The 22,699-nt window shown below is 41.7% G+C and overlaps 1 protein-coding gene across 1 annotated transcript in view; it reads left to right on the forward strand.

Annotated features, from left to right (window-relative positions):
• cxadr (CXADR Ig-like cell adhesion molecule) overlaps window positions 1–20,197 on the forward strand; it is a 40,856-nt gene extending 20,659 nt beyond the window's left edge. The window contains exons 2-7 of the mRNA XM_042009152.1: window positions 5,191–5,360; window positions 10,131–10,335; window positions 14,968–15,123; window positions 15,234–15,356; window positions 16,507–16,645; window positions 17,628–20,197. Of these exons, the coding sequence (XP_041865086.1) occupies window positions 5,191–5,360; window positions 10,131–10,335; window positions 14,968–15,123; window positions 15,234–15,356; window positions 16,507–16,645; window positions 17,628–17,907 (1,073 nt within the window). The 3' untranslated portion in view covers window positions 17,908–20,197. The remainder of the gene's footprint in view (window positions 1–5,190; window positions 5,361–10,130; window positions 10,336–14,967; window positions 15,124–15,233; window positions 15,357–16,506; window positions 16,646–17,627) is intronic.
• Window positions 20,198–22,699: the final 2,502 nt, after the last annotated feature.

The following is a 22,699-nucleotide window of genomic DNA, read 5'->3' on the forward strand; positions in this document are numbered from 1 at the left end:
AAGCGATCTTATCTATTTTACTTTTAGGAGATGTTGAACTTTTTTCCAGATTTGCTGTATTTTTACTAGTACTGGGCTTCATAGTTCATACCAAAAACTAGTTTTTTAGTTTCATTGTGATAAGGAATCACCAGTGTAAATAGTCTAAACGACGTTTGGAACATGGCACAGTGAAATTTAAGTCATACATGGAAAAAAAAAAAGTGAATCGTATCATTTAGGGACAAACATCATGCATCATCTTGGTCATACTCCCTAGCATTAATTTGTGCTGTGGGCTTTGAGTGAATGAAATTTATGTCCCTGATTGCCCAACTGGAACATTAAAGTTGATCCACATCAATCAAGTAAACATTTTCTTAATGAGTGTGTGGCTCCTCTTCTAGTTTCCCTTCTTATTTAATACAACAAACACAGAATTAGGTCCTTCTTAAACTGTGGTCCCATTTTTATTAAATTATAATAAAGCAGGGAATAAATTAAAGCAAGGCCAAGACACAACAAAGTTTGGCATTTCCACATGTCCTAGTCGTGTCCGCTCTAGGACGGTAATTTCCTGTTTCAGAGAGAAATGTGGTGGTGGTTAGTCCACGAAACAGCAGGTGATGTAACAATGGCTGCGTCTGTGTTTTAAACCAGCAGGAATCCACAGCTGTGTGATCACTGCTGCGTTTTCAGGTTAACATCACTCACGTTAGTCTGGCCTGTACAGAAATCATATGATTGGCTTAAGGATTTATCAGCTTATCAAACCTAATGAGTGAAATTATTTCTCCTCAGACTGAACCGTGTTCACATTGTTCACTTGGTTCGAGAGCCCACTGACTTCCATGAATGCTTTAGAAGTTTTTAACTTCCTTTTCAAAAATCCCTTTTCTGTGTCCTCCTACTTAACTTCTTTCTCTTTCCATCACCATTTATCTGCCTCTTTCTTTCTCTCTGTCTTGTCTCTGAAGCACCACAGCAACCTTCTCTGAGGGATTGGTTGCCAGGAGACAGGATTCACTCCCTATTGTATGCCGACAAAGGTGGAGGGGATGGGTGGCGGGGTTACAATCAGCAGGACCGCAGAGAATTGGAGGCCAGGGGGCTTGCACTCCACAATCATGACAGTGTTAACGGACGGGAGGGCTGGGGCTGGCAGGAAGGACATAGAAGGTGGTGACTGAGTGAATGAGATAGTGGCAGTCGGGTGTAGGGCGGAGCATGCTGACACCCTGAATTCCTTCAACTCATTCCAGGTCTCCCAGTAACGATGTGGAGTTTGCTGTGTCACAGTGAAGAAAATGAGAGGCACAGCGAGACAGTCATAAATAGTTATTAAGATAGACTTTTAATTAGCCAGTGTGCCCCTTACTCACTGTTACTCACTGCTCAGCTCCTACTACACAAACACAAATATGATAACCCACACACACACACACACACACACACACACACACACACACACACACACACACACACAGACATGCATCTTAATCCAACTCTGAGCTCTATGAAGTGTGTGTCTGGTGTGCCTGCATGGCTGCATTTACTAGCACTCCATTTTTCATTTTTCATACTTCTCCTTGAACTGTAATGATCGCCGTTCTTATCAGTCAGTTAAATTCACTTCTAGAAAGAAGGCCAGTTTACTTCAGCCCTGGTGCCATTACTCTAAATAAAGCCGCTGCTCAGCCTGTATGAGCCGATGATTACATGCAGCACTCCGGCTCTGCTGCAGACTTTTATCCCAGTTAGACCATTTCTGTTCCACAGTTCCCACAGTGCACACAGCATGTGCTGGCTGTTCAGTTACTTATTAACACTGAGCTGTTTTTTTTTAGCACACCACCAAGGTTGTTTGTGTTTCTCACCAACAGTGGAAGATGAGTTTACCTGTCTGTAAAGCCTTCATTATCCCTGGTTAGATATGGTTACATGGCTTCTGGCTCAGCTTTTTGTTTTATGTGAGAGACTTTTTCCTGCATTAACCTGGATTTGTGTTTCTGTTCAAGATATTTTCACCTTTAAAACATCTGGCGTTGATCTGTTTGAGCTAACTTGGCCACATAATCTTCGAGGACTTGCTGCTATTCACTTTTTATTAAAAGATTTTTGCCTTTTTGTTCTTTTTTTTGTGTTTTGCTGAACTTGTATCTTCCTTATAAAGATTGGCATTTCATAGAATGGATCTCCATCTCTCTTTATGGGAACTGAAGGAAAACGTGTAGTTTTTATTAAAACAAAAGTCATTGCAGTTTTTTGGCTTTTTGACTGTTGTGAAAAAACAACCTCACAACTTCCACATTTGGATTTATTGGTTACTAAATCGTTGTTTTGTATAGCAGCACTGTCAGCTTCCTTTTAGTGAGGAAGGTAAAGAAGCATAGTAGGTTTGTACAGGAGCGGCTTAAAGTAAGAGGAAACTAGTGTTCAGTGCTAAATGTACTGTTTAATACTTCAGCAATATTATTTACCATGCATTTCCTCTACTTCAGTTTACAGTTGTAGGATTTAATAAAATCATGTTATTGCTGAGGGAGAAATGTGTGCTGATTTTGATGGAAAGTCAACCTGAGATAACAGTCCCGTGTTACTTCTTTGTTTGGTTGGGATGCTTTTGGATGTACTGTCACGCAAGCATTCAGCCTCTCAGTTGTATAAGCAAACACATCAGTTTGCCTGTCGATGGGAGGACATCCTGAAGCAGCACCTTTTCCTCGTCTTTCTACGGCTGAGTTGAAAACACGTCAAGCTGCACTGAAATTTAAACAAATGGTGCCCAAAGTCTTGGAGGTCTGTCATTGATTTAACAGATATATCTGACAGTGTGCTTTATTACCTGTACGTAATCAGTCACTCCGGTAAGCTGTTCCAGCTGGATGCCTTCTTCCCCTCCTGGAATACAATTTCCTCCCCTTTCAGAGTACTAGTGAATAATGCCCAGGCTTCACTAAACGCATGATGAATTGACACAGCTTTCCCTCATGCAGATGACAAGCTGAATATCTGTTTTGACAGTGATCGGCACATATCTCTGTTTTCTCTGCTCCCCGTTTCTCCTGCTCCAGCTGAAGGCGATGGATCGCTCCTGTCAAGGGTGTCTGTCAGAATCTGTGGGCTCAAACGACCAGCTGCTGCACCAGCGGCTGGGTAATGAAACCATGCCTGCAATAAGAAATGCTTAAAGCTCTGAGCTTCAACACTAGAGGATGTGACTGCGTGTGGATGATCCCCTGTGGTGTATCTCATTTGGTTATCTACCAAAGCTCAGACCTATAACCTAAACCTCCTTTACCCCAAGGGGCAGGTTTGAAACTCGATCTGTAAAGTAATTTAAATCAGTATCATAATCATTACAAAACCATTACAACCAGCTTTGTATTAGATTTTACTTAGTTGTCAAATTGATAAAAAATATAACTAGTGGTCAGATGGACGTTAAACAAGGAAACTAAGTTTAATATTTCTAGCTAATACAGAAGGAGACGAGACAAACACACGATTAAACACTAGTTAATTCTCCCTTTTGTTTCCATGGATGTATGTATGCACTTCGATTTGTTTGGCTTTTCGGAAACCGTAACAACACAAAAAAAACACCTCACGGAGAGAAAAGTGGTTAATGTTTCTGTTAACAAAAGTGTTTACAGTTGCAGGTTTTGGCTTCTTAATCCTTACACACTGACGTCGGCTCATCTGTCAGCGCTGAATCACCTCAGTGAATCCAGATGAGGCGAATGCCGTTGGTGAAAAGGTTCTTTTGTTGGCAGCAGATAATTTTCACTAAGCTCTGAGCGTGCATTGCCATTTATGCCGCGGTTGTTATCTATTTAAAGTGTTTTTCAGCCGCAGTGTTTTTATTCATTAATTTGTTTGATATTCTGCCCCCGCGTGTTGGTTGGAAGGTGGCAGCTGTCAGGAGGATTTTAACACATTAAAGCAGCGTGTGACAACTCCGTTCACTACGGACTGTGTTCCTGTCAGAGCTTAAATCTCATAGTGAAAACAAAATTTTGACCTAGTTGATGCCACCAGAATATTATGTCGTTCTAAGAATAAATGGGAAGGAGTCTCGTACTGTTTTGTGATCGGCCACAGTTGGCCTTTATTTGTTAGGTTTTTCTTTTCCATGTGATTTACATCATACATGTTTTTATGCTGAATGTCTTATCAGCGGACAAGTTGATGCATTTATTTAGTGACGTTCCCAGAATTAAAATGTTTTACTACTGACTAAATTACCTATTAACAGAAAAATCAAAAGACTTATATACACTGTCTTGTTTTTATTCTTTAGCTCTTAACTGCAGACTACAGAGATGTCTCCTTTTTTTTTGCTTCAGGATTAAAAATTTTAGGATGCATAGCTGATATTTTTCCAGAAATACTCTAGTTATAAGAAGCCAAGTTGTCCCTGTAGTTGGAAATAAAAGAGTTAAAGTAAATATTTTACTAAATTTGAAGTAACATTTTTTTTTATTCACGAGGCCTTTTGTTTAGAGTTTGCTTCGCCCCCCTGATGGCCATGAACAGCTTAAAGTGGGTGTAGAAAATGAGAGAATGGTATTCACTTTATTTCCTTTTTTTCTTTCTATGATATAAATAAATCAGTATTATGCCTATTCAGCCCATTTCAGTGATACTTGGATCAGAATTTCGGACATTTGCTGATATTGAAAAGAAGCCACTTTTTGATAGCTGTGTCCCTTTTTGTATTTGTCCTTCAAGTTTTGTCATTTGCACCGATCTGCTGACTGCTTGTAACTGCACAGACTGAGCACCAATTATGCTCATTCCAGATTAGAATAAACCTCCTTTTACCAGATAAACTGAACAAAAAAGCAGAATGACTTATAAAATGTTTCCATCGATTACCGCAGCTCGATTTAACTTGTGTGCAGCTCTTTGTTCTCCTGTGGTTGTTTTATAAAGAAACTTGGTATGGTATGGCCGGTCAGGTTTTATACGCACCACAAAGGTCAACCTTTGGCTGATAGGAAATCTAACCGTATTCCAGTCAGCAGCAAAATTATTCAACCTGCTCTCCTCAATGTTTTCAGTGTAGCGGGGGTTGAATAAGTCGGTGCAGACTGATGTTTGATATTTTAAAATCCTGCGTTGTCTGCAAATCTTGATTTTAAGTGTTGCTATCTTATGTTTGTTTCAGCCTTGGCTTTAATTTATTGTCTTTGTACCTCTGTACAGGCTTGGCTTGGGGTCTAGAGATCACACCTTCTGGACAGTCAACAATAGAAAAGGCCAGCGGTCAAAGTGTAAAGCTGGATTGCCAGTTCACCTTGGCCCCAGAGGATTCTGGACCATTGGATATAGAATGGAGCTTGCTGCCATCAGACAACCAGAAAGAGGACAAAGTGGTATGTGTTGATGTTCTCAAACATCTCATTTTTATTTGGCTCTCACTTGACTCAGGTCAAGGATCTCCCATCTTCTCACCATTACGTCAAAACCAGTAATCATTACTTTATATTTATCAGGGTCCGAAATTAACACTCGCCAGGCACCAAATGCGAGTAAATGTTTTTGTTTGGCGAGTAAATCTCAGAGGGCTATCCACCAAATGGCGAGTAAATGTTTTTAGCTCAGGCTAATGAAGCAGGTAAATACATGGAGCTTTTTAGCAGGAGGGCCAGCTTTCCAAAAGAAAGCACGGTGAACTGGAGGATAAACCAGCAGCTTGCAGCCCCAACCAGAAAGTTCAGGGGAAAGTGGTGGTTTGGATAAAGCGGCGCCTTCTGTCTGCTTCACGGCCCCGTTCCACTCGCTTCTCACGCGCCGACTGTAGGCGGTAACGCACCTGCGCGCGGCGACTGTAGGCGGTAACGCACCTGCTCGCGGCGACTGTAGGCGGTAACGCACCTGCGGCGGCGACTGTAGGCGGTAACGCACCTGCGCGCGGCGCCCTGTCAGCACAGCAGCACTCTGTTGGACGTGATGTTAGCCTGTTAGCTTAGCTTAGCTGTTTTCAACCTGAAGGGTGACGACAGCTGCATAACCGGCGTGACTCCGTGAGACTACGAACAGCTGTCAACCGATTAACTTGTCAATATAATAATAATGATGCTTATTATTATTATATTGATCAGTTATTAAGTTCATTATTATTATAAATCAGCTTTGATGATTATTGATAAGCTATTTATATTCAGTATTACTGATTTGTCATGAATCAGATCAGTAAGCTTTAAATTTATTTATTATGAATTAAGTTTTTTTTTTTTTAAACAATAAAATAAAAAGCAAGAATCAGGGAGTATGATCCCACCAAGGCTGTAATGCTGTAGCACAAAGACTGTTAGGAAGCCAGACGAAGAGCAGAGAGGGACGGGTCTGGTCAGGTTTTAGTTCATGAATTCAGACATTAACACTTTATCAAATAAAACCATTTTTCTTGTTGCCTTGGTTTAATGTTGCTGTGACTTCCACTTTCAGTTTGGATACAACAAAACATGGTATTATAGAAAATAACATGTGTGTAGAGGTGTGTGTGTGTAAAATAATTTAATAATTTGGCCAGTAAAACATATGTTTGGCTGGTGGACACTGATTAATTTTGGACACTGATATTTATGGCTGAAGACTTCACACAGCTGTTTATTGTACACTGTTTGTAGGTGTTCTTAATCTAAATTGTATGAAGTGTTGCATCATTTGCTGAAGTACATGTGAAACGCAATACAGGTTCTGTGGTAGGCATTGTTTTAGGCATTGTCTTGTTAGATAATCACACAATAAGCAAGGCAAATGTAATATGAGTTGCATGCACCTCTATGGAACTTTTGTTCTCACAGCCACGTCGTACATTTGGAGCAGTAGGTGCTGCTTTTAACCAAGATAGTTTTACTTTGCAACATTGCCCTCAGCCATAAACAGGGAGGACTGCACGACTCTACAGGATCTCCACTCACCCTCAGGACTTCACCAGCCATGGAGACGGTTTCCTGTCTCTGTGGTGTGGTCAGCTCCCCTGGCACTCTGCTCCCCCACCGCCCACCTGTCACAAAGCCTTTTCATCCCGTACTCTTTTTTCCTTCTCCGGCGTCCTGTGGCTTTATATATATATATATATATATATATATATATATATATATATATATATATATATATATATATATATATTTTTTTTTTATTAGAAATTGGTCACAGCTTCAACATTTTGCACCGTCAGTCAACTAATCCAACAAACCAAACCTTGCTCTTAAGCAGATGATTGTTTAGCTTCTTTTCTCTTCTGAGCTGAACCAAAGTTTTTCTTTTTGTCTTCAGCTTGAAATATTTTCTTATTTTTCTTAATGATGCTACAAGAGCGTTCGGTGTAGGTGGTTACCATGGACGACCTCTTCCTTTTCATGTCTGCAGCTGTATAATTATATCAGATATTTCCAAATTTTACCTGATGCTTCATGTTATTGTCTTTATTACGTGTGTGTGGTCCAGTGTCCACACACTTTGTTGCCAAACATTTGAAGGAATTTTAACAGTTCAGACATCTCTCTGAACGGATTTGTTCTCCTTGACCTATTACATTTTGCTCGCTATAATCACTCGCTCACATTCTTGTAGCCTTTAACCAACATGTAGTCATGCATGGCTAAACTCTTTGCAATTAGTGCCTTATTAATTCCAAGTGGCTGTTTTTTGATAAATGTGACAGGGTTCAATAGAATTAGGCCAATTTGCTTGGACCAAAGTTACCATGCTGGGAAAAGAAAAAAGGATGAAAGCTCAACTTTATAGCCAGAGGCTCCCAGATGCTCAGAAGCCGTGGTGAACCTTTGCTCACATGGCTTGAGATGAGCAAATCCAGCTTGGACTTAAAGGCACAGCCATTGCAGGATACATTTATGCTGTGGAGAGCTGCTCCACTGCATCTAACCACGCTAAATAAGAACTTCAATCACTGTTTTTTATTAAGTGGGTTATCTGCTATGTCTTTCATGCACAAATGACCAGTGCTTAAAGAATTTTGCCAATATTTATGTCATATATTTCACCTGTACACTTTGCATTGATACAGTTAGAAGTCATGCCTCAGCGTTAATTACATTATCCATTCAGTCCAGTGTCTACAGGAGAATGATGGCCCCTTTCGGCTGACGTATCCCACGTATCATCAGTGTCTTTTTGTGGTTGGTGAAGCATAGCTAATGCATGTTGCTTTGTTGGATTTGAATGTGAGATGCCAGGCATGCCTACACCAACTTGTGATTTGCATTTTGCTCTCATTGCCTGGCTACAGATTAGCTGAAAGGAGGGTGTGCCCTGAATGTTTACGACCACAGTGAGAACTATGACAAAAACAATTATGGAGGCCAAATCCAGAATGACGTTGTTTAGAAAAATGCATACTTTTATCCAATGTCAGTCCGACTACCTCCTTTGTCCTTCAGTACAACAACAGAGCCTTTTGTTTGTGAAGGAACTTGTACACAATAACAAAATGATGGAGGATTTGGATGTAAAGCCGTTACAAGGCTTGGTGAAAATTGCTTGTTTGCTCATACTCATAGCCATCTTCTATCATTTTTATTTTTAGCCTTTAATATTGACCCTTATTCCATTTTCAGCTGAAGCTTCAGTGTTAACCTTGTGAAGCAATTTGTAGCAGAAATGTTCCCGTGCAAGCTGTTGCAGCAGCATTTTGAGCCATTCGCGTTGAAAGCCTCAGTGGGAGTGCAGAGCCACAGTGCTGCTCTCACTAAGCTCTGCAGGTTGTTTGGAGTATACAGGTAACGCCGCGCTTGCTTTGCCTCTCAAATCAGCAGCACCTCTTCCTCTTAATTCCCTGAGCAGCAGCCAAGTCACATGACAGTGATGTCATCCTAATGTGTCTGATTAAACTAAGGTTGAGCATTGGAGGGCTTTTACCTCTGCAGTGTGATCTGTTCACTGACAAAGGCCGTGCCAGGTGGTCGTCGTATCACCGAGTGTGCTACCTGTTATAAAATGCAGCACACAGACAGTCATGCTCTTTTGTCCTGTCGCCACCCCCGCTAGCTTGCCCAGTCATTTGCCCTTGTCATGTTCTTTTCCCAGGCTTTAGGAGATTTTTTTTCTTCTGTTGGATCATAATTCTCAAGGTTATTGTGCATTTTTTGTTAGACTGAGGTGTGCATTTGTAAGTCTGTTTGCCTGTGAAGTGACTAACCCCAAGTGAGAGTTCTTGTCTGTCAGAGCTGAGGGCGATTTAATTTCCTTTCTTTAGTGGTCTCACCTCACAACTGTTATTACTGCTGGTGTTTCAATCCCCAGTGGAGTTGCATGGATTGTTTTTCCTCCCCTGAGAGCAATGTGGAATTTTATCAGATTTACCTGTTTACATGGCTAATGTGCACAAGATGAAGACGCTCCCCGTTGCATGCTCGCTCCTCTTGCAACTTTAGAAACTTACCTTATTATTGGAAATGGAGCACAGCAGCTGCAGACATACCGAGGCCTTATTGCCTGCTCCCTTTAAGTGTTCTGCTTCCTCTGATGGTTTCATTATTCTTCCTCTGCTCCCGACATGAAAGTTTTTCCTCTGCTGCTCTTCACTCAGGGGTATTGCTGTGCTGGGGTAGAATGTGCCACAGAAGCTGGCTGATGACTGTCTCCATAGAAATGTGGAGGAATATGAGAGAACATGTCTATAAAAGCAGACGAGAACTCCTCTCATTATTATTTGAATGTCTTCGCACCCCCTGCTCTCATCCTTGTGCTTTGTTTTTTTCCTCCACCCTCACCCCACTGTTAGCGAAGAGGCTTCTTGTTACCTCCACCTGGCCTTTATTTCCAGGCATTTCCTTTAAGACCCAGACTGTGTGTGTGTGTGTGTGCTTTGTTGACACAGCAGGTGTTGATTTAGCTTCACAGTGATGTCTTTGTTTGTTCCACCTTCATTTTTCTTGTGTGCAAAAAGGCCAAAATGGCACAAGCTGCCAGGTTGAAGGCCATTTCAGAGATAAAAGTGCGGGTACTTTTCTTTCTTCATATACTTTTGGTTGGTTCAGTGAGCGAGGCTTCTGTTTATGAAAGAACACAGCTCTCATTTCATGGCCTGTATGTTATAGGTCCCTCCAGAAAATAGATGTTCACAGTCAAAAAAACTATATCTGATAAATGTCCTTATGTCCTTTTTCCATGAACAGGTGATTCTGTACGCAGGTGATAGGGCATATGAGGACTACTATCCCCCCATGAAGGGTCGAGTCCACTTCAACTCACCGGACCCAAAGACCGGCGACGCCTCCATCAACTTGACGGGGCTGAAGTCGTCGGACTCGGGCACCTTTCAGTGTAAAGTGAAGAAAGCTCCTGGTATTCAAAGCAAGAAGATGCTGCTAATCGTCATGGGTGAGTGGAAACGAACATTAGAACAACTCAGACCGCTGAATGTCAAGCTTCCAGTCTTTTAATGCTCACAGGGAAATTCTCCCCCACTGATGAAACGCACCAAATCACATGGCTGCTGTTTTGATGTAATCCACTCAAAAATACAGCGTAACCTTCCCAGCAGCTTTACAGCGTTGTCCCCTTTGTGATGTATTTACTCTCTGTGTGTGATTTGTGTCTAAAATGCTCATCTAGTTTTTTCTGTTTTTTATTATTATTATTTTAATTGATAACTACTAGAACTGATGAACAAAATGATCATATTGCCTTTTTGTAGTAATAAAATTCATACTTTAAATACATCTTAGTTTTATTTATATTAGCTTAATTGTCTAAACTTTGGCATAAAGTCAAATATAATTTGGATTATTGAAAATCATTTAGCCAGCCAGCAGGAAATAAAGTCTGTGTCTCAGTTTGTTCTACTCTTTTTTTTCTACAGAGAAAACAAATGTGTGACACATCAAAAGTTGTATAAGTCCTATGATTCATTCCTTTGGCAAACACACACTCACGCAGTGGCCTCGCTGGTCAGTCAACCAGCTAAATGATGTCGAAAGTGAATCGCCTCCCGACACTCGCTTGGCATTTGCATATGGAAAAAACAAGCCACATGTGAAACACTCTTCAGTGCTGTGACGCAGGCTGCATGTTGTTATGGATTCTCTGTTATCAGAATAGCTTTTCTCTTGAAACGAGTCGGGTGAGCCCAAGAAAATGGCTTCGCTTCCTGCTTAAAGGGTGTTATGTGTGCATAAGGGACTGACATGCAGACAAACGGGTTTGTCAGTAGTTGTGTTCCAGGATTAAACATTTCTCTATTAAAAGGTATGAACGTCTTTACAAGTGACTCACCATAGCAGGCAGTAATTATTTATACAACCTTTTGTTGGTTAACACACAGAAAATGTGATCAAAACAAGAAGCAGCATTAAAATGTGTTTACTTAACTCATTACGAATGCAAGCTCATTTATATAATGCTTCTTTCCTTCTTGTTCTTCCTCCTTAAAACTGTATCAGCAAGACTGCAGATTTTTCTGTTGTCTGGCTTTTTTTGTATTTTTCTGTTGTCTGACTTTTTTAATTTAGCATTTTAAACCTGTTTAGAGAAATATCTTTTATAGAACAGCAAACAGGTAATAAGGTTATTGATTCATGAATAAATGGAAAGTTGTGGCACGTCATAGAGGCTGGTCTAATGTTGTCCCGGTTCCCAAGAATTCACACATGTTCAGCGTTATTTACGTGTTGAAACACTTTGGAGAAGTTCTTTCTGACATAGCTCGGTTATCGGTCGGAAACCGAGGACTGTTTAGCCGAGCCGAGTTCAGAGCGCGCTGGTCACCGCCACGAGGACATTGGGCGGTCACCAGGGTGAGTCTCTGCTTGCAAATACCACGTTATTCCCTCACCGTGCAGAAATGCCTCCTCACGATTTGTGTTTTCATTTGCAGGTACTAGTTTACTTGCTCGTATCGCTCACACAGGCCGGTGTTAACCATGCGTGTGCTCCGTTTTCATGCATGCAGTCAGTTTTCAAGTGCGCTCCTTTTGGAAACGCCATACTGGAACGTTTATCTAAAGCAAATTATCTGCAGCTACATTTCCCAGTAAAGGACTCCACAGAGCAGATGTCTGACAGCAGAGTAGCTTACCACTGCAGCGCTGCTGGACGCTGTCCATGAAGCATTTCATTCTCAGCATTTTGAAGGCGTGGCGCTGACACTGGAGCACTGGTGGCCCACCGCGGTTGAGGCGATGTAGGGAAACACTGAGGTTGTATAACAAGGTCAGTGTCTAGGTTGACCCATATGATCAAGTTTAACACACTCAAGTTTCCACTTATCAGATTAAATAAAGTAAATCTGATCTAATTATCGTAGATGCGACTGACATCTTTGTCATTTACCCGAGACTAAATACAGCCTTGGTGAAAACTGATCATTTCAGCCAAGGATGTCTCGATCCGTTCTCAAGTATTGGAACAGGGTCCTGATTAAAGTGGTTTTTTGTTGTTTTTGACTTGATCAGTATTGGAATGACTGAGTTTATTCTACTTCCACTCTTTAGTTTTATGTTGGTCAGTAGCTCTTCTTGTAAGGTAACTGGTACGTGGCTGATTTATCAAACCAGTCACATTTCTGAGTGGATAATTTTGTATGTAGATAATTTTGTATATCCTTGATGATACACATTTTTCTTGCATGAGTAAAATGGCTGCAGCTCACTAATATCACTGAATCAGTAGGAGATGGTGTGATTAAGGGATAATAAATACAATAAAATAATAGTGATGCATGTTTCAAGTACACAAAACAGGATTTTCAGTGTTGTTGAATGTTTGTGGTATTCTTTTTAACTTGTTGTTATTCACACTTCGTGACTGAAGACCAGTACTCAACACGCTTGTTTGCCACAGATCTGGGCTTTTTGTCTATGATGTGAAAATCAGGCTTAGTCTTGTAGTGTAAGCTAGGTTTAAGAGTAACCCAGACATGCTCTGTTCAGTGTCACCGCAGCACAAAATGCTGTGTTTATGGTCATTACTGAACAATTAGTTTGATCTAATTTAATCTTGTTAATGTTTGGAAGAATTGTTTGTTGAATTGTTAAGAAAACACTTTAGTTTATATCAACTTTTCATGGTTAAATTTTACAGGGTTTGGTGAATATTCTACCGACATTGTTGGTATCGGTGTGTGTAGTTTGCAGCTGTGTGTTGTAGGAAAATGCAGGTATTGGGTGAGACTCAGTATTGGCAGATGCACAGTTATAAAGACTAATATCTGGGATAAAAACAAACAATAAAAAGGTCTTTGTTATGACATACCAGTTTTTATGTGTGGGGATAAAAGAGTGTGTGCACGAGAATGAAAGATTACTGGAGGCTACAGAAGCTGACGGGCTGCTAGCTGTTGACCTCAGGTGCAGCGGCATGCCGAACCAAGAAACATTGACAAGGAGAGGTGGGGACAACTTGCCTGCTCTGCATTTTACCTTGAGGTTGATCTTGTCACAGGGTAGATGGTCCCTAAGAGCAGAGGAGACGTGCATGCATAAGTGTACACAAACATAAACATAGCAGGCGTTCATTGGCTGTTGCTGTGGCTTGTCACAACGGTGCCGCATGCGTATGTACACACATGTCTACACATTGACCAGATACTGTACAAGAGGCGGCGTGCCTTGTTCTGTATTCTCCTGCGGTTGCAGCAAGACATTGAAGTTAACAGGAGGAGAGAGTCCACCTGCAGTTCGGCTCTGCACGTCAGCAGCTCTTACAACTGTTTGCGACTACCTGTACTCTGGACAGCCAGCCACTCGGCTGTGCCTGACTTCAGGCTTCACTACAGAGCTCAACAGCCAGTCTCATTTATTCTGTCTGCCTGGCTCTGGTGCCCATTAACAACTCGCATTTCACTCTACGATTCAACAATCAGTCATCAGAATGTGAAGCTGTGCATCTCTTAGCAGTAATGCATTCCTCAATCTAGTCTTTTTTTTATTTATCTCGTTGACGAGATAGCCTTGTGCAACTCATAAATTTCAGCTCATTGTTCATCTAACGGAGATCTGTAGCACTCTGCCCTCTGTCGCTGCGACCTTCTTCTTTGACCTCATAGCTCAAACAAATAAATCTGATCATCAGACAGCCAGCCTAATCTGAGGAGCTGTGTGCTATAGCCCTCAGACGTGTTGACTTTCACCTTTAAAAGATGCATTTAAAATGTCATAGCTCTCTGACATTTACTGTGTGAGGCATGGATATGCATGTAGGTGCAACACAGCAGCAACAAAGAGCAGGCCAGCGAGCCAGGAGTCATGTAGCCTTGGCTCCCATCACTCTACCATCTGTCCATCAGCACTCGCTTAATTTCTCTCTCTGCACCCCAAAGTCCTTACCCAGTGTGTTTTATTAGATTAGTAAGAGCATTCAGTGCTGTCTGTGTACTGTTAATCCTTATGCTTATGTCTGCTAAGCTGGCCTCTCCTCCCTGGACCTGGTTCAAATCTGGAGGGCCCACTCCTGTTGTTCCAGAGTCCATTACCACACCATGATGTCAGCTTTCTGTCAGCGAACACACAGCACAGACTTTGGCCTCGGATTTTTCTCTATGCTAACATTGGCTGTCAGAGTGCCTTTCTTCTCTTCCCCCTCTCTCATTTACCTCCTCGCCTGGCTCGCTGTGTGTCTTGGTTTCAAGGCATTTGGCCTGTTTTTAATTTGGAGATGTTTGTTTTAAAATCACCCCATCCCATCGCCTGCCTACACACTGGCTGACCGAGGGGTCTTTGCCCTCCTTTCCAGACAGAAACCTGGTTTTCCCGTCCTTAATGCTGAATACTTCACACACACATTCCCTTCTTCCCTCTGAATGACAGCAGCTGTATCAGTTAATCTGATTACTGCTCTCATTTTGCTGATGACTGCTGGTTGAGCAGGTAAACAAGTCATAGTGCACACAACATGCAAAACAGAAGGAACACAGAGCTGTGGGAAGCAGGGCTCTTTATACTGTGGGCGAACATGGACATGTTAGCCATTTTCCACCTCTCTGAGTTATTTCACACTGTTTCTTTCCCTCCACAGTGCGGCCCACCGCGCCGAGGTGCTACACCGAAGGACCGACAGAGGAAGGCAAAGACATTGTGCTGAGGTGCTCAAGTAGTGAGGGAACCAAACCGTTGCAATACAGCTGGGAAAAGACCAGTGACAGCAAGCTGCTGCCTGCCTCTGCTATAATGGGTAATTCACCTTTTTACTAATCTAAAACTATTATAGTCTCACCCATGGAGCCGGTTTATGATCAAGTCTTATCTTTTCATTAATGTTTGTCTTTTTTGCCCTCAACACAGATCCTGTGGGAGGGACCGTTAATGTGAGGAATGCATCTGCCAGTGCATCTGGTACCTATCGCTGTGTTGCCAGCAACCGTGTTGGCTCAGACGAGTGTGTACTCCATCTCAATGTGACACCTCGTGAGTATTCAGTTAACGTAATGTTTACATATGAGCTGCGTTAAGCCTGTTTCACATTTAGACCTGTTACTGACTTGCTTTGCTGTCAGAAGGTCATTTGAGTACAGAAATATGGTGCACTCATGACAGGTGGGGCAGAATTTGTGTTTTAGTAGCACAAACCTTTATTAATACAATTATTAATTATTGCATTTTTCTCTTTGCAAAAATACAAAGTTTAACATAAATAACAAATATCTGAACATTGTCACAGAGATAAATTATATCCCACAATTCACATCCAGTAAGTTCATGGTTCAGCAGACGATAGACACGCATCCACCTCCTTTCGGTTTTTACATAGTTTGGTAAAGCCCTAAAATATACAAAGCATCCATCCCTCCCTTAACCTCCTCCCAGTAAGTTAGAATTTTACCCAGAACAATAAGAAAGCTCCTTCTCTGCTGTTATGTTATTAGATTTGTGTTATTGTTAACTGATTTAGCTTCAAGGCAGCTTAACTTGCACTCCTCTGCTGATTAATAAGTGTTCAAATCCCCCTCTGAGTTTTCAGCCTGCACAAAACTATATTACTAGTTTACTGACTAGTATGTCATATCGCTTGTACAGCTAAAATCAAATCCCACAGTTTTATGTCAGTGACATGTTTATATTTCCTCAAGACGAAGCATGAGGGACTGAAAAAATGTTTATATTACGTAAAGAGAAAATTCATGGACCCTGGAAAGCAGATGGAGCTTGTCTCTACTTCTCCAGTGATGCTGTTGCATAAAAATAAAAATAGTTAAAGTTTGATTTAGTCGGTGTGTCGGCTTCTTGTGTGCTAGCAGCTCGGGTGCCGCATGCTGTGATGGTGCTGTCATCCTGCATGCAAGAGCAGGTTGTTGCATGTGAGAACTGTTTATCAGCCTCAGTTTAGACGTTTCTTCCCTGACTTTAACACTTCCTGTATATTTCAAACCATGTTTTTGCCTTTTATTGTGCATCGATATACACATGTACTGCAGAAAGCACACACTCTCTGTGTTAGTCTTTATGATTGATGTGCACTCAAACACAGGACTGCATTTAAAGGTTTTTATTTGTACATGGCTTTAGTGACCTAAATGACAGTAAACAAACCTTTCTACTCTTCTTTTTCGTTGTCCAGCCCCCAACACTGCAGGCATCATCGCCGGAGCCATAATTGCTGTTCTTTTGATCCTCATCATTATTGCCATCATCCTGTTCTGTTTTTGTCGTGTTCGCAACAAGAAGAAGTACGAGAAGGAAATCTGCAACGAGATAAGGTACGCTCTCTAAAACGTCAATGAGATTTGTCTCTCAGATCTCAGAGCTCAGTTTTGATGGACGGATGTTTTGTACTACTGTCTGGTCTTTCCTGGATAACGAGGAGTCTGTTGTATAATGCTGGATTATAAGTAAATCATGGAATATATGTGACTATTGTTCACAGCTTTGCGTTTACTATGACCTGTGGTTATCTTGGATTGGCACACACACATAGTGCCACACACACACACACGTCTCCAACTCTCATAACAACCATGAAAATGGTTTTTCTCCATCAGCGTTTTTCTTTTTTTCTCTCTCCTCAAATAAACAGCTGTGGTAATCAGTTTGAAAGCTTTGTTTGCTCTCTGGATCCTGTGTCACGTCTGCCTCTGGCTGCCACCCACCCCCGCTGCAGATCCATCCGCCCTCCCACCCCCCTTGTCCAGCTCTCCATCCGGCCCATGGGCTCTGCAAACCACTGGGCTTACTATCACTCTGCTGTGGACTGAATCTGTCTGAGACCACAATGTGACGCTGCCTACACTGTAGGACAAAGAGGATTAGATCGCTGGTCCTGTCTCGTACACACAGACACACATTTGCTAAAACACCACAGCATGAATCTATGGACTCAACAAGCTGGATCCCCCAAGGCTCAGTTTGATTGAGCATTTAACTGGATTATTGCTGCTTATTAGTTGTTAATGTGGTAGCAGAGGGAATAGAGGGCATAGCTGTATTTGGATGCTCTGCTCCATCTCTACAGGCTATTATGCAGTCAGTGTGACTTGGCAGTGCAGACAGCGCTTGACCAATCAACTGGGCCTAGTCAAATAATTTGTCCTTCTTTATAAAGTCAAATCATGTGTCGCTCTTGCAATGACTCAAGCAGACTGAGTATTTTCTTTCCTCTTGTTTGCAGCACATAAGCTCATCATTAAAGTGAGTCTCCTGTGTTGTTGTCTAAACATCCTTCTGTCTCTTGTTCCCTCACAGGGAGGATGTGCCTCCTCCTAAGAGTCGTGTTTCAACAGCACGCAGCTTCGTGGGCAGCCAGCGTTCCTCCCTAGGATCCATGTCGCCTTCCAACTTGCACGAGTACGCCCTGAAGCCCCAGTACGACAAGATCCCTTCATCGGAGGAGTATGAAAGGCCTCCAAGCCACGCCCCTCTGCCCCCGCCCACTGCTATCAAGATGGGTGGCCCTAACCTCAACCGCATGGGTGCCATTCCTGTCATGATCCCTGCCCAGAACAGGGATGGCTCAATTGTCTAGCGTGTCCCCTCTTCTCGAGAAGGGACTCTGCTTCGAGGGGAGGAACGAAGGGAAGAAGATGGACACGAGCCAATGAAGATGGAGCAGAAGCTGTGGCGGGCTGACTCACCTTTTTTCCTCTTCATTATTTACAAATGGGGAGTGCCCTCTTCTTATGAAGACCTGGCTCTGATGTGTGCTGACAAGAGAATTAGTGCTGTACTGGAATCACAACAGAGCACATTAACTTTTTATCAAATGCAAAAAAAAAAAAAAATCTTTTATGCATTTTATGTCCTGGACTTTCTCACGCAAAATATGAATTGGTGGGGATATAAAGTAGAACGGTCAAATTGTATTGTACATACATGAATGCATCTTGTTTTTTCTTTTTGTTTAGATATGTAGTTGACTTATTTTCTTTAATCTGTGTAAAAGTGTGATTACATGTCAGGTGACCCAATCCTACTAGTTTCTTGGATTCTTTCATATTTGAGAAAAAAAAACTAGATGGTTCATTAGAACAAAAATGTGATCTAATCCTTGATGAAGCTGAAAAGCTTTCATATAGGTCAGCTGTTTTCTGTTAAACCGTTACGCTGTCATTTGAAATACCAACTCTGGGTTTGGTTGGCTGTTAGCGAGGTGGCGGTTTTACCCACCACTGGTTGTGATTGGTGGATTATTGCCTCTTGACCAAGCTTAAAAAGGGACCATTGTCTATGCTCCAATCCCTCTTGAGGTCTTTGATGGGCTGTATTGGCCAGTAAAGGGCAGCTGGACAGCAAGGTTCATTGAGCAATCAGCTTTGATTGTCTTTGACTGAGCCCCCAACACACACACATACAACCTAAATGACAGCCAGGATAAGCAGACCACCTCAGTAACACACACAACATGGCAAATTAGCAGGACAAAAACACCAAATCTTAATTTATTATCGCTCTGTGCAGCATATGTAATCCTCCGTATTTGTTCTTGTTCTATAAGGAGGCTGTATCTTGATTAACCTTGTTTCTGTAGTCAGTATAAATCCTTTCGAGGCTTTCGTAGCATTAATTGGAGATTTAAATGAAGGATGTTAATTACGGGGGCATGAAGAAAGTTCCCACAGAGTGGAATAAATGTGTTGGGGCTTAGACTGTTTCTCTGCATCTATCTTACAGCCACTTTGGTTTGACCTGAATTTTGGAGTCTCAGTGCCGCTTCTATGACTTTAGGTTGCAGATGCCAACCTTTGCAGTCTTTGGGTAAGTTTTCCTGCCCAGTCCCATCCTTTACAACCGTTTCTTTTTTCTCTGATGCCTTATTCTCCTTATTTTTAGCCTTACTTCTCCCTTCAGTTCACCTCCTGTCAGCTGGATTCTGATGACTTATTTTGTGCCTTGCCGCCCCCGTTAAGTTGTGCCGACCACATTGCCAGTCTGCTCTGTGCAGTAGCATCGTTCTTCATGGCCGTCACTGTCTTGAGAATAAGTATAATCATTGCACAGGGAGGCTATTGTTGGTTTTCTCTTGCTGTGATTGGGTCTGTTCTTGGATTTTCCATACCCCCACACCTCATGTAAGATTCTTAGACCTTGACTAAATTTTTAACCTTTTTATTTTTCTATTTTTGTTGGCTTTTTAACTATTGCCGTAAGATTAATTTCAGTGATTGTGCTTTCTTTTAGACAATAAATGGTTCTGTCTGCATATAAATGAGCTTTGACAGTAGCTGGTGATGCTGAATGAATGATACGATGATTAAATGGACGTATATGTGATGATGTGCCGTAAATAACGAATCCGTATCTAAAAGTTGGGACTAGTCGATGCAGGCAGAGGCTGTTTGGTATGTTTGGGAATTTCTGGACTGTGTGTCGGTGTGTGTACGTATGCATGGGAAGTGACCGTGACAGCGTTGTGGATCCTGTAATTAAGATTTAATTTCAGTTATTTGGTAACACCACGAAACGAGGGGCCGGGCTGGCATAGACAAAGAAAAATTACATCTATCAGTTCTACTTAAACTCTACTCTGAATGCGTGTGAGAGAGAGGGCAGGTGTGTCGTATTTTTTAATCAGAATGGGGGCCCTTGTAGAAATCTAGTTAATCATCACCTGGCAGCAAAGTGTACAGAGCTCTTAGGGAGATAGTCGTGCTACTGTCCCTCCATGCTCGAGACATCATCAGCTACTACTAACAATATTAATAGCTTTGAAATGAGCGTACTAATACTCTATGAAAAGGTGCACACTGTGTGAAAACCAATTTCTTTGTGTGTATTTTTGTGCTGTATTTTTGAATAATAAAAGTCTGTGAAAGGAACTACGAGCAGCCGTGATTGCTGTTGTCTTGAGCGTGACTAAAACTTAATTTCTCTCCTCTCCAGCGGTGCGTGTTCTCCTGGGATTCAGCCTCCTGCTGCTTTTTGCCTGTGATTAATTTTAATCAGCCGGTGAATTCCAGCCTTTGCGCCAGGTGAGGTGACTTTCCAACCACTTGATGACTGTAATTAATCAATGAGGGGGAGCAGGTGGAATTGCCACCTGCCATCTTCAGTGTCTGCTGCTCAGAAGACACTGATCTAATCTGCAACGTGTACAGATTTCTTTTTTTTTTTAAATAAATGAATAAATGTAAAATAATAGTGAAATGGTCCAAATTTGAAACTAATGAAATAAACATTTTCTGCATTATATACTCGAAGCACGTGGTAGAGATGGCTCAGGCAGGTTTACTTTCACAACTTTTGATGGAAAATGTTTTTATTTCAGCCTCTGAAACTTAGCTGCTGATTAGTGGAAAGGTTGTTAAAGAGCCAAACATTCCATCAGCCATGTTTTTAGGGACGAAGCTCCTTTTGTTGCACGTGGTGGCTGCAGGGTTAAAACCACTGACTGTGTAAATCCACTTATCTTTTTGTTCCAAATTGAACTAAATCAGCAAACAAATCCAGCTGAGGAAAAAGTTTTATCTTGTGCAGACGTGAAAGTATTTTGTGCAAATTTTTTTTGTTTGGTTTTTCTTTCCAGTTCTTTATGAATTCTCCTTCACAAGTTTCCTCGGTTTGATCTGCGAACCTTTGCAGCTCGTTGCAGCTGTTTTGTTTGACGTGCTTCCATGTTGTTATAGACATAATTCAAGTTTAATGATCAAAAAAAGACGCTGTGTTGCAGATTAAATCTGTTTTTCTGCTGTTCTTTTAGCTCCGAGTAAAGGTTTCCTCACTGAGCTCCTCATTGACTCATTGGTCTACCCCTGTTGCTGCTGTGGTTACTTCTCGCATCTTGGTCATTTGTTTCAGTGTTTGCTTGGCTTTTTTTTTTACCGTTGGAGCCCTCTTCCTGCCTCGGTTAATGTGTTGGGTAATTACTTTCGTTGCGAGCCAGCACTAATCATGGATGTACAAAATTGGCTTTCTAATTAAGTTTGCTGAGTGATGTAAAACGTCTGATTAATGACTTATAGACAAATCACACAAATTAATATATGAACATGTGTGTGAATTTTGACCACTACCACCTTCTTTTCACTGTGTATACACTTAACATGCTGGTGATCTTGTCATCTGGATAGATCAATGCCTGATTATTAGCCAGCAGCTCCACTATGTGTAGCCTGCTGACATATAGTCAATAAAAAGACTAAAGCACTTAGCAGCAGTGCTAAGCGGACGTCCATTGCTATAATTGGATGTCAGTAATAGATAGGGCCCCAGAGCATTGATCTGTGACTTGTCGAAGTCTCGTGGCTCCATAGCAGCTCTGCTCTTCGGGGGTTCGGTTAGGTAGCTGCAGAGATACCAGCGCAACTGCACAAATGGATGTGGCGGGACATAATGGCACTTTTATGGCTGTGCATTCAAAACATTCATTAAAAGGACATTAGTGATATGTGCTGCTGCACGTGTACAGATTAGATTTATGGACTAAATGCTGTTCTCTCATTGAGTTAATGTACAATGACTCATACATCATCCCTCTGTGTCCTCCAGCCCAATATCCATTTGTGACTTTTTTTTCTTTCTTTTTTTATACCTCCTGTCCTCATTCACATGAGAGACAGAGTGGCGTTTGCTAAGCACCTGGGGATTTGTGCCTTCCTCCCACTTCCCCGTCTCCCTCCTCTCTGCCTGGGAAAGGTATTAATTGTTTGCACAGATCAAGAAGGCTGGTATGGCAAAAAAATAAATAAATAATAATAAAAAGCTCATTGGTTCTCCAGGAGGGTTTCCTTGGCAACCTTATCTGGTTGTACACAGTCTAAGCCAGGCTGCTAGGGGGATGATTTATCTTGTAAAGCGTGATTCACTCCCTGCTAACAAAAGAGGCTTCTAAAAGCATGGGTCTCATCAAAGTTTCTCTCCTCCAGGGTGACGTCTGCTGTCACAGGCGTTAAGCTTTCTGCCGTTTTTAGAAACCTCAGTCAGGTTGGGAGCACGTCGCAGGGGGAATTCTGGGTAGTAGAATATGCATATGTATGAAGAGTGAGCTCCATCAGTTCCATCGGCACAGCAGTACATTAACATTTTGGCTCTGCTCTCTGGATGTAAAATGACAGAGATTACTACATGAATGTGAGCTTTTACAGCCACGTCGGATGAATGACTGAGGAGTCTGAGGAGTTTTGGACACAGTGCCACTTGTTTTTTGGTCTCAGCCGTATTTTGATGAGTCTATTAAAGTGTATAATCAAGACTGTAAAGTCTAGACATGGCTTTCAAACCTAAATCCTTTTTCATATAATACTATCACATGTGGGATCTCTTAAGGTAAAATAAATAAACAGAAGCGCAGAACAGCACAGTCTGTCTGAGAATACTCTCAA

This window comes from Melanotaenia boesemani, chromosome 15 (assembly GCF_017639745.1).
Source record: "Melanotaenia boesemani isolate fMelBoe1 chromosome 15, fMelBoe1.pri, whole genome shotgun sequence".
Classification (NCBI taxonomy): Eukaryota; Metazoa; Chordata; class Actinopteri; order Atheriniformes; family Melanotaeniidae; genus Melanotaenia; species Melanotaenia boesemani.